Here is a 12561-nt window from a genome sequence, read left to right as displayed (position 1 = left end):
TGGAATTGATATACCTCCATTGGTTTTATAAGCTGATGTAGATCCCATAGCATCATTTGATCAGATCCCAAACTTTCCGATCAACTGTAGCTCTACCAGTGTCAAAGGGGTCACATTTCCAGCTGATCTACATTGCTCATTGCTTGAATGACTTCAAAAAAGTGACATCTCTTTTAAAATAATGATGGTTTGGTCCACTTACATATTTATATGCAAATTGCAGCAGATTTGATCAGACGAATGCACACAGGAAAATAAAAACTTGGAATGAAGAATTTGGTTTACATCCACAGGTTGATTATTTCTCATATTTGATCTTTCTCTCCTTGTTACCCATTCAGATGATCTATTCTGAGAGGAACTACAGAGAGAACCAGACCGTCTCTGATGTGTTCATCCTGGAGGGGTTTTCGCACCTTAACGAGCTGCAGATCCTACTGTTTGTGGTGCTTCTGGTTATTTACCTGCTTGCCCTCATGGGAAACCTACTCATCATCCTCCTGATAAAGATGAACCCCTCCCTCCACATCCCCATGTATTTCTTCCTGGTACACCTGTCTATCGTGGAAATCTGCTACATCACCAGTGTCTTCCCGCAATTGCTGGTTCACCTCCTGGTGAAGGAAAAGACCATCTCCATTGCCGGCTGTGCAGCCCAGATGGCCATTATCACCATTATGGGCCTCACAGAATGCTGCCTACTCGCAGCCATGGCCTACGACCGCTACGTGGCCATATGTCACCCCCTGCACTACACAACCATCATGAGTGGCCAGATGTGTGTACAGCTAGCAGGGGCTTCATGGTTCCTTGGCATCTCAGTGGAAGTAGCTCAGACCACGTGGCTCTTCAGCCTGAGGTTCTGTGGTTCCAACCACATCCACCACTTCTTTTGTTTCATCCCACTGGTGATGAAGATGGCATGCACTGACATATCCAAAAATGAGATCATGCTCTCAGCTGTATCAGTTCTGTTCATCCTGGGACCTTTCTTGTTGATAGTCCTGTCCTACATCCTCATTATTTCCACCATCCTCAAGCTGCCGTCAGTGGAGGGAAGGCGTAAGGCCTTCTCCACCTGCTCCTCCCACCTCATGGTGGTGAGTTTCTTCTATGGAACATCCCTTTTCGCCTACCTGGTGCCCAAATCTACCTCCATCCCAGACAGTGATCAACTGATTACCCTCATGAACACAATTTTGATACCTCTGTCCAACCCCATAATATACACTCTGAGGAACAAAGAGGTGAAGGCAGCCTTGAGGAAGACAGCAGAAAGAACATCTTTTCACACAACTGGATAAATTGTAGAATGGAAAGTAGAGTTAATTTAAAAAGGGGAACGAGGGGCTTTAAAAAATGCTCACCTCGGTATTTGCAAATGTCACAAATTTCCCCATTATTTTAGTATAAAAAGTTCCAACCAGCTCTAATGAAACCTCCATTTAGGATTGTCCATTTCTTTCTCTGACAGTCATGTGCAGTATCTTTCTTTCTTTCTTCCTCTTGATTGAATTTTCTGAGAGCTCCCTCTGGACTCATTTTAAATACCAGTCCTCAGCACTTATCAATGGCTTCCTATGTAATATTGCAATATACCATGCAATGCCTAAGTTGATTGAGTCACAGAACAACTCAATCAGGGTTGATCTTCTGGGCTTGAATTTCATGCTTATAGTAGGACTGTGCAAAACCAAAATATCCAGGGTTGGCATTTGACCCCTGTACTCCTCAGTATTGTGAGTGTCTCCCATTGACCTCCTTCTGAGATGTCCTCCAGGTAAGTTGATTGTAGATAAATCAGTTCTAGCTACACAATTGCCTTATTTAAAAATATGTATCCACAATTGACTTTAATGTTTGGTGTAGACCTGGCTTGAGACATGGCTCGCTGCTTTCATGGGAGTTTGTACTGGTGTAGACATCTATGCTCCCAGATCATGGTGCAACTCATAGATTCATTGATTAAAAGGTCATAAGGGATTATTTTCATAATCTAATCTGAGTTAACACCGAGCAGAGTATTTCATGTGTTGATTCATGAGTGTGAGAAGCTCTGCATTAGAGGTTCTATCATCATATAACAATATTGTACCAGTTGCCTGTGTTTATGGTACTTATTTGTGTAACTATACAATAACATATATTTGTATATTCTCATAATGAGAAATACTCCTCTAAGATTGTCCTCCTATATCACTGCTTTTCTCTAATAAATACCCAATTTAGACCTTCTATCTGTAGTTGCTCATTTACATGACTATTTGCTGTCTTTCCCTAAATACCCATTGAATGCATTTATAGACAGCTTAGAGTACTTGAAGAGTCTGAGCTGCACTTGCTGGGAGTTTGTGATGGGTTTTGTTATTTCTCTGTAATATCATTTGCTGACTTACTTGAAATTATATTGGCAAGGTAAGTAATATGTTGTATTGAAAAGTGGAATCAAGAGAAACAAACATGAATTGTTAAAAATACTCTTTATCTGAGAAATTTAGACAAAGTGTGGCCCATGACAACAAGTCACAGACCTACAAATTTAGCGGGAAAAAAATGTAGGAGTTAGGTTATTAACGCTTGTGTATATGTAATATACAGGTTAGGTGAAATGGTATGGTTAATATGTTGCTTAAAATCCAGAGGAAAAGGGAGAATTAAGCAACTGAGAATGGAAAAATGTATGCGGCCCAAGATTGGAGAAATGCTGGAACACAAAACATAGAATGAGACCGAAAATCAACACCAGAAGATCAGGGTAGGTGAAGGCCATAATGGAAGGCTAATGGACTTGTTAGTGCAATGTGATAAGTTGGATCCAGTGATCCATTCTTTCATGTCTGTCATCACTTTTCAGGAAGAAAATTATTTACGGTCAAGACTGAGAGAACTGGGCTTATTTAGTTTAGAAAAGAGAAGACTGAGAGGGGACATGATAGTGGTTTGCAAGTAGCCACAAGGCGGAGGGAGAAAAATTCTTCTCGTTGGCCTCCGAGGACAGGACAAGAAGCAATGGGTTTAAATTGCAGCAAGGGAGGCTTAGGTTGGACATTAGGAAAAACTTTTTGATTATCAGGGTGGTTAAACACTGGAATAAATTGCCCGGAGACATTGTGGAATCTCCATCACTGGAGATAGTTAAGAGAAAGTGAGATAGACATCTATCAGGGATGGTCTAGAAAGAGCTGGGTCCTGCTGTGAGGGTTGGGGATTGGACTTGATGACCTCCAAAGGTCCCTTCCATTTCTAGTGCTCTATGATTCCATGAGGGTGCATCAGCACTTGCATTCCTCTTTCGAAATGTGTGAAATGGAAAATGCAAATGAAGTGCAGACTTACATATCTGCCATCTCATTTGCATATTCAAAAGAGGAAGAAGGGAAGAAGGATTCTTTCAGAGATGGGGTTTACTTTGGAAGACCAGTGACTACACTGCTTTTCTTCTTTCAAAAGAAGCTCTTTCAAAAAAGGAATTTGCAAATGAGGTGCCAGATATGTAAATCTGCACCTCATTTGCATTTTCAATTTCCCTCATTTGCACACCTCTTGCACCTGATTGTCTAACTGATCCTAATTCTGTCTGAAATTGTATTTACAATGTCGAAACTGATTGAGCCGAAATTGGCCATACGCAGGCCTCAGTTTCCCACTCTACGCTCCCTTGTATAATTTGCCAAAACAGGATAAAACCCCATATGCTCCCTCAGCTCTAATTCATACATATATTTTGCACAATTATGAGCCTCATCCAATAATCACAGTAACAACTGGTGCTCTGCAGGAGGGAATGAGCCCCTCTCAGGGCATGTGAATAGGCAACACTGCTTTTGCTAAGATCTCCGTTTCCTGGTTCTTCGTTACCTTCTTTTGCTAAGATCTCCGTTTCCTGGTTCTTGACCAGAGGCAGGAATATAGCTCATAAGAGCTGGAAGAGACCTTTCTGCACTCACAGCAGGACCTGCCAGAACCCCTCACACATTTTTTCAATCTAACCTGCCCCCTAACCTTGAAAGGCCTAAATATCTCTTGGGAGGAGAGACGCATGAGCACTAGCGTCCTGGAAGAGTCAAGCATGATCAGCATTGACGCCATTATCACTCATCAGCAACTTCATTGGCTTGGTCATGTGGTTCGGATGTCTGATTAGTGCATCTCAAAAGAGATTCTCTTTTCCAAATCGGAGGAAGGACAGAGATCTGTTGGGGGCCGGGGGAAGAGATATAAGGACATGCTGAAGGCACACATGAAAAAATGCAGCATCAGTGTCAACACTTGGGAGAACCTTAATCAAGAACGTCCCCAGTGGAGACCAGTCATCCATGAGGGGATTTCAGAGGCCCCAACACAATGCAGATGAGGAGAAGCGGAAAAGAAGCAAAGAATGTCAAAAACTGTCCTGTCCCCTCCAACAGCTACCAACACCTGCCCTCTTCTGTGATAATATCTGTGTCTCCAGAATAGCGAGGATCAGCCATCAATGGACTCACAAGAGGATGACATGAAGACGTTCTAGAGTGGCCACCAAGAGAAAACAAGAGAAGATGTAAAGTATTGTAATTTTTCAAACTATAGCCTTATTTTTATGAAGCTAATTTTTACTTTGGATTTCTAAGAAAGATATTGATAACAGTTCAATTTTTTGGTATTTTTAAATTGGAATTCCATCAAGTGTACTGTTTTTCTTCATCCATATAAAATTTCATAATTTGGTATGATTGAACAAAAAGGGCTATGGTTAGTTTTGATTTCAGTATAATTTTCTTCCAGTTTTCAAATCTTAGCCATTGATTTATCTGTTTCCAAGCAAAGCTCTACTGTACATTTCTCCTTTTATCTCCTTCCTGTAAGATTCAGTGAGATGAATTATATTTGCTAAATGTGATATAGATTAACATTCCCAGAAAGAAAGAAAGAAAGAAGGAAAAGCTTAAACTGGCTCTGAGGACATGGGGAAGTCAATGGATGTGATATACCTTCACATTAGCAAAACTTCTGATACGGTCTGTAAGGCGGGTCTATGCTACAAAAATATCTTCAAAGTCGCTTACATCAAAGAGACTTGAGCGTCTACACACACCCTCCTTCAAAGTTAAACTTCGATGTAGGACACTACTCCCTTCCCGAGAATGGAGCAAGAACCTCCAAGTTGGGCTCCCCACTTTGAAGTTAACTTTGAAGCAAGAGAAAACCTGAGTAGACTTTTTGCTGGCTATATCGACGTAGTGCCTAATGTCAACGTTAACTTTGAAGTTAGTTCCTAGTGTAGAAGCACCCTAATAGTGTACTTGTCTGCAAGTTAAACAAATATGGATTGGATAAATGGACTGAAAGGTGGACAGAAAGCTGGTTAGATGATTGGCCCAATTGGTATTGATCAATTGCTCTGTGCTTGATTGGCAGTCAGTTTCAAGTGGAATGACTCAAGGATCAGTTCTAGGGTTAGTATTATCAACCTATCCATTAATGACCTGGATGAGGGGATGGATTGCTCCCTCAGCAAATTTGCAGATGACACTAATCTAGGGGTGCAGGTAGATACTTTGCAGGGTACTCCCTTCCAGCCATAGTATTTGATGATTCAAAGAAAGAAAGAAAGAGAAAGAAAAAGAAAGCTTTTTTATTATTATTATTTTCATGCAGACAGAAAGGTAATGAAGAAGAGAACCTCTGATGCTGGAATCTGATAAAGCTCCATTGGTGGTATAAACTGATGTAGATCCTATAATGTCAATTGCTCAGATTCTATACTCTTGTAGATCAACTGTTGTTCCACCCATGTCAATGTGGTCACATTTCCAGGTGGTCCACTTTGGGCATAGCTGGACTGCCATCAAAATTGTGATACCTGTTTTAAAATAATGATGGCTGGGCCAGTTACATATTTAAACACAGAATTTCAGCATGTTTACTCTGAAGAGTGAATGTGGGGGAAAAAAAGCTGTGTGAATAAATTGGTTCCCATCCACAGGTTTGCTGTTCCTCAAATTTGATTGCATTGTTGCCCCTACAGATGATCTATTTTGAGTGGGACTACAGAGAGAACCAGACCATCTCCGATGTGTTCATCCTGGTGGGGTTTTCACACCTGAAAGAGCTGCGGATCCTACTGTTTGTGGTGCTTCTGGTTATTTACCTGCTTGCCTTCATGGGGAACCTGCTCATCATCCTCCTGATAAAGCTGAACCCCTCTCTTCAGACTCCCATGTATTTCTTCATGGTGCACCTGTCTGCCTTGGAAATTTTCTACACCACCAGTGTCTTTCCACAGCTGCTGGTTCACCTTCTGGTGGAAGTAAAATCCATCTCTGTTATGAGTTGTGCAGCCCAGATGGATGTTACCTCCATCATGGGCCTCACAGAATGCTGCCTCCTAGCAGCCATGGCCTATGACCGCTATGTGGCCATACATCATCCCCTGCACTACACAACCATCATGAGTGGCTGGGTGTGTGCTCTGCTTGCGTATGTTTCATGGTTCATCGGTTTCTCAATGGCACTAGTTCAGACCATATGGCTCTTCAGCCTGCCCTTCTGTGGCTCCAACCGCATCCACCACTTCTTCTGTGATCTACCGCCAGTGATGAAGATGGCGTGTGCCAACACCTCCAAATATGAGATCATGCTTTTGACTGTATCACTTTTGTTCATCATGGGCCCTGTCTTGTTGACAATCCTGTCCTACATCCTCATTATCTCCACCATCCTCAAGCTTCCATCAGTGGAGGGAAGGCGTAAAGCTTTCTCCACCTGCTCCTCCCACCTCATTGTGGTGACTTTCTTCTACGGAACAGGTCTTTTCTCCTACCTGGTTCCAACATCTACCTCTGTCCCAGAGAGTGATCAAATCGTTTCCCTCATGAACACAATTTTGATACCATTGTCAAACCCCATAATATACACTCTGAGGAACAAAGAGGTGAAGGCAGCCTTGAGAAAAACAGCAGGGAAGAGCATCGGTTCACACAACTGGATAAATTAGAGAACTGAGGTGCAGTTGATTCAAACAGCAATGAGGGCAAAGCAGATTTTTTTTAAATTACTGCCAATGTCCCTCCATACTGTAGTAGAAACTTTTCCATTTGAAAAGACTTCTCCTTTTTGAAACCTACCAGTAAAATTGGAAGGGAATTTTTTCTTAATACAAATACACTCGAATTTTAAATATATAAATTGCCATGAAATTTTATGAGCCTTTTAATAAATTGTGAATGTCACTAAAAAAAATCAAACAACAATATTTAGTCCAAGTAGCGTCTGGAGTTTATATCTGCAATATTTGCAATGTCATACCTCAAAACGAGAATGGTTTAATAAAATGTTCACCTTGGTATGTGCAAATATGATTGTTTTCACCTTTATTTCAATGCCTGAAAATATTCCTAACAGCTCTACTGAAATGTCCATTTAGGGTTCTCAATTTCCTTCTTTGACAATTCTGTGCAGCATTTTTTGGTTTTGAGTTTTTTCTTTCTTTCTTTCTTTCTTTCTTTCAGAGAATACTAACGAGGGGTTCATCAGTCAACCCGGCAAGACATCTGTAAACTGTGTCTGCACTAGTTTTTTTGAAAAAAAAACATGGAGCACCGATACACATAATACTCTCTGTCAAAGTTTGACTCAGACTCACAATTTATCAGACCACTCTGTTTTATTAGCAAAGCCGCTCTGCTAATACATTTAGAAGTGAGCCCCCCGAGTGCGGCTTGTGTCTCTTAATTTATACAGTTTTTTGGAGAACAAGTTACAGAGAAGTTACAGACAAAAGAAGAAAAAGATTTTAGTCACCACCCTTCGAGATCCCTGAGACCAGTCACGTATCTTCAATTACCTGCCACCCTTAACAATCTCCTTTAACAGCTTCCAGTTAACTTAACTAATTGCCCTTCACACCTTCCATTCTGATGCCTGCTTCTTAGAGGTGCTGGCTCCATCTTAATTGCTTCTCCATTCAAAAGCGAACTGTCCCTACGTGTGCTCCCTCAGATACTTTGTAACGTGTTTTGGCATGTCCCTCTCATATACAATGTATCCAGCATGTCCCCTTATACAACGTTATACTTATACAATGTTATACTTCCACATCTCTTTCAGTCTGAAAAAACACTGCTTCTGGCAGCCTTATTGCTCTCACAGATGAGACAGATCACCTTTTTCTGAAAGAGTCTTGTGAAGAAATGTGTGTAGATGCCCTCTTTTTTTGAAAGAGCAGGCCTCAAAGAGCCATATTTTTTTATCTTTGACCTGGTCTTTCGAAAGAGCTCCTTACGCTCTTTATGGAAAGAATATCGGAGGGGTAGCCGTATTAGTCTGGATCTGTAACAGCAACGAAGGGTCCTGTGGCACCTTATAAACTAACAGAAAAGTTTTGAGCATGAGCTTTGGTGAGCACAGACTCACTTCATCAGATACCTGGACCTGCAGATTTCCAAGACCAGCATCTGATGAAGTGAGTCTGTGCTCACGAAAGCTCATGCTCAAAACTTTTCTGTTAGTCTCTAAGGTGCCACAGGACCCTTTGTTGTTTTTATGGAAAGAGTGGATCAATTTTTTCAATCCACATTTTCATGTGTGGACACACACTTTCAACAGAAGTTTTTTCGTGAGAGATTTTCCACAAGAATTTCTTTTGAAGGATCACTGTAGTGTAAATGTAGCCATTGAATTTATGTTGTATGTAGCTGTGTATGAAGGGTCTCGGGTGGGCTAACCAGGATACTCCAATTTATATGTGCTAGAAATCTAGACTAGGATGTTTATTTGATGTTTAGTCCAGTACTGGAGTTTCTCAGGACAGAAGGCCACCAGCCTACTTCAATAAGCATGGGGACTCTTAAAGTGTAAATTGAAGGTTTCATTGACAGAACCCTGCAGGACATGCACCTGTGTAATAAATTAGCAAGGAGTACCCAGCCAGACCTGGGCTGATGAGTAAGAAATGAGGAAAATAGAAGGAGCAGAGATATCATCTAAAGAAAGATATGGACCTAAGGGAATGCCCTACAAGTGGGGGTGGGAAGCAATTAATAGACATCCTAGAAGAGGGACTTGTGGGACAGAAGTGGTGTCTTCTGCAATAAGCTGACTTGGAAAAACTAGTCTATTTCCATGGTTGGGAACAGCCATATGCTGTACGACAACACCCTGAGGGCAAAGTAAAACTCTGAGCTGTTTCATTAACAAATGAGTAAAGACCCAGCTGACCCAAATCACAGAGAAAGATCACAGACATGTACTATTGAGCTGATATTTGGTATGCTCACTGACATAAAAACATATCCTTTCTTAGAATCTGGTTTTGAGCAAGAAGACGTTCACAGATCCGGTCCCAGGCCTGGTAACCCTATGGCTGTCTCTACACGTGCCACATTCCTCTGAAAGCAGCATGCTAATGAACAGCCCAAAATATGCTAATGAAACATGGATGCAAATTCCCGGCACCTAATTAGCATAAGGTCACATGGCTTGTAGTCTGGAAGATGTTCTACCAGACTCCAAAACGCCATGTAGAAGCGCGGCCCCTTGGGGGTCTTCTGGAAGGGAGTCCTCCTTCCAGACGCCTCTTCTTCATGAAAATTTTTGGTAAGAAGGGGCCTACGGAACATCTTCCAGACTCCAAACCACGTGACCTTATGCTAATGAGATGCTGGGAATTTGCATCCATGTCTCCTCAGAATATTGCGGGCTGTTCATTAGCATGCCACTTTTGGAGAAGTGTTTAATTTGCAGAAGAGAAGACTGAGGGGTAAATTAATAGCAGCCTTCAGCCTCCTGAATGGGGGGCTCTAAAGAGGATGAAGAGAAACTGTTCTCAATGGTGACAGATGGCAGAACAAGGAGCAATGGTCTGACGTAACACAGGGAGAGGTGTATGGTTATACTCCTCCTTAGTCAACTGTCTGCTTTTCCATTTCTTGCATGCATCCTTTTTGAGTTTAAGCCGACTGAGGATTTCCCCGCTAAGCCAAGCTAGCTGCTTACCATGTTTGCATTTCTTACTATGCAGCAGGATGGTTTGTTTCTGTGCCTTCAGTAAGGCTTCTTTAAAATACTGCCAGTTCTCTTGAACTCTTTCCCCCTTCATCTTCGTTTCCCAAGAGATCCTGCTCATCCGTTCTCTCAGGGAGTCGAAGTCTGCTTTCCTGAAATCAAGGGGCTGTATGTTACTGTTCGCCTTTCTTCCTCTTGTCTGGATCCTGAAATCTTAAACGGACTCAGAGGTGGACAAACAGACTCCCAGACAGACAGAGGCTACGTCTACACGTGCAGCCAACATCGAAATAGCTTATTTCAATGTAGCGACATCGAAATAGTCTATTTCGATGAATAACGTCTACACGTCCTCCAGGGCCGGCAACGTCGATGTTCAACTTCGACGTTGCTCAGCCCAACATCGAAATAGGTGCAGCGAGGGAACATCTACACGTCAAAGTAGCACACATCGAAATAGGGATGCCAGGCACAGCTACAGACAGGCTCACAGGGCGGACTCAACAGCCAGCCGCTCCCTTAAAGGGCCCCTCCCAGACACAGTTGCACTAAACAACACAAGATCCACAGAGCCGACAACTGGTTGCAGACCCTGTGCCTGCAGCATAGATCCCCAGCTGCCGCAGAAGCAGCCAGAAGCCCTGGGCTAAGGGCTGCTGCCCACGGTGACCATAGAGCCCCGCAGGGGCTGGAGAGAGAGCATCTCTCAACCCCCCAGCTGATGGCCGCCATGGAGGACCCAGCAATTTCGACGTTGCGGGACGCGGATCGTCTACACGTTCCCTACTTCGATGTTGAACGTCGAAGTAGGGCGCTATTCCTATCTCCTCATGAGGTTAGCGACTTCGACGTCTCGCCGCCTAACGTCGAAGTTAACTTCGAAATAGCGCCCGACGCGTGTAGACGCGACGGGCGCTATTTCGAAGTTGGTGCCGCTACTTCGAAGTAGCATGCACGTGTAGACGCAGCTAGAGAGACCCACATAGCTCTAAGTCTATATTTACATTTGTAAAAAAAACATAGATTTTTGTCTGTCTGTCTGCGTTCCGCCTCTTGCTCCCCATTACCTGGAGCACCTCCTCCTCACTCCAGAGCCCCAGCAAGTCCCGAAGCTCGGCCTCCATCCAGGAGGGGCCCCGCTGCCCCTTTCCAGCCTGGCTGCTGGCCTGGGAGCCCTGGCTCCCCTTGGGGGGGTGCCCTGGGGGCGCTTTGGGGGTTGGGGGGCGGCCATCGCAGCGGTGGGTGGCTGTTCTGGCTGCTGTGAGACGTGCAGGCTGGCTGCGTGGCTGGGCTGCCGCCGGCACGCTCTCTCAGCTTCCTGCACAGGAAGGCAGGGGGCGGGGAGCTTTAAGGGGCCGCTGCAGGGGGCGACCGTCGAGCTCAGGGGCTGGAGAGAGTGTCTCTCAACCCCTCAGCTGATGGCCACCATGGCGGACCCCGCTATTTCAATGTTGCGGGACGCGCAATGACTACACGTTCCCTACTTCTACGTTGAACGTCGAAGTAGAGCGCTATTCCCATCTCCTGATGGGGGTAGCGACTTTGACATCTCACCGCCTTACGTTGATGTCAACTTCGAAATAGCGCCCGCCATGTGTAGCCGTGACGGGCGCTATTTCGAAGTTGGCATGGCTTCTTCGAAGTAGCCGGCACGTGTAGACGCGGCCAAGCACTCCTCATCAAAATAAGGGGCCAGCAAAGCCCCAAGCCGCTCTCTTAAAGGACCCCTCCCAGACACACTCGCCCTGCACAGCACAAGATCCACAGAGCCAGCAACCGGTTCCAGACCCCGTGCACGCAGCATGGACCTCCAGCTGCATCAGCAGCAGCAGCCAGAAGCCCTGGGCTAAGGGCTGCTGCATGCGGCAACCATAGAGCCCGCAGGGGCTAGACAGAGTGTCTCTCAACCCCGCACCTGATGGCCGCCATGGAGGACCTCGCTATTTCGAGGTAGCGGGACACGAACATCTACACACTCCCTACTTTGTCTTTGAACGTCGAAGTAGGGTGCTATTCCCATCTTCGGATAGGAATAGCGATTTCAACATCTCGCTGCCTAATGTCGATTTCAACATCAAAATAGCTCACAGCACGTGTAGACGTGATGCATACTATTTCGACGTTGAGCCGGCTACTTTGAAGTAGCCGGTGAGTGTAGACGCACCCTTCGAGGGTAATTGAAGGTTTCATTGACAGAACCCTACAAGATGTGCCCTCGTCTACTAAATTGGTGAGGAGTACCCAGCCAGCCTTGGGCTGATGAGTAAGGAATGAGGAAAATAGAAGGAGCAGAGATAACACCTAATGAAAGATATGGACATAAGGGAATGCCCTACAAGTGGAAGAGGGAAGCAATCACTAGACACACTGGAAGTGTGTGGTGTGGGACAGAAGTAGTGTCTTCTACAATAAGCTGAGTTGGAAGAACTAGTCAATTTCCATGGATGGGTACTGCCATATGCTGAATGACAACACCCTGAGGGCAAAGTAAAACTCTAAGCTATATCATTACCAAATGAGTAAAGACCCAGCTGCCCCAAATCACAGAGAAAGATCATGGGTGAGTTACATTAAGCT

The 12561-nt window shown here is 44.2% G+C and overlaps 1 protein-coding gene across 1 annotated transcript; it reads left to right on the top strand.

Annotated features, from left to right (window-relative positions):
* The first annotated feature begins 341 nt into the window (after positions 1-341).
* On the top strand, positions 342-1304 carry LOC142004800 (olfactory receptor 10A4-like). The gene has a single exon (XM_074982488.1). It carries the CDS (start codon positions 342-344, stop codon positions 1302-1304), a length of 963 nt encoding a protein of 320 aa, XP_074838589.1.
* The last annotated feature ends 11257 nt before the right edge of the window (positions 1305-12561 follow it).

This window comes from Carettochelys insculpta, chromosome 32 (assembly GCF_033958435.1).
Source record: "Carettochelys insculpta isolate YL-2023 chromosome 32, ASM3395843v1, whole genome shotgun sequence".
NCBI lineage: Eukaryota > Metazoa > Chordata > Testudines > Carettochelyidae > Carettochelys > Carettochelys insculpta.
This window is presented reverse-complemented; position numbering and strand designations above follow the sequence as displayed.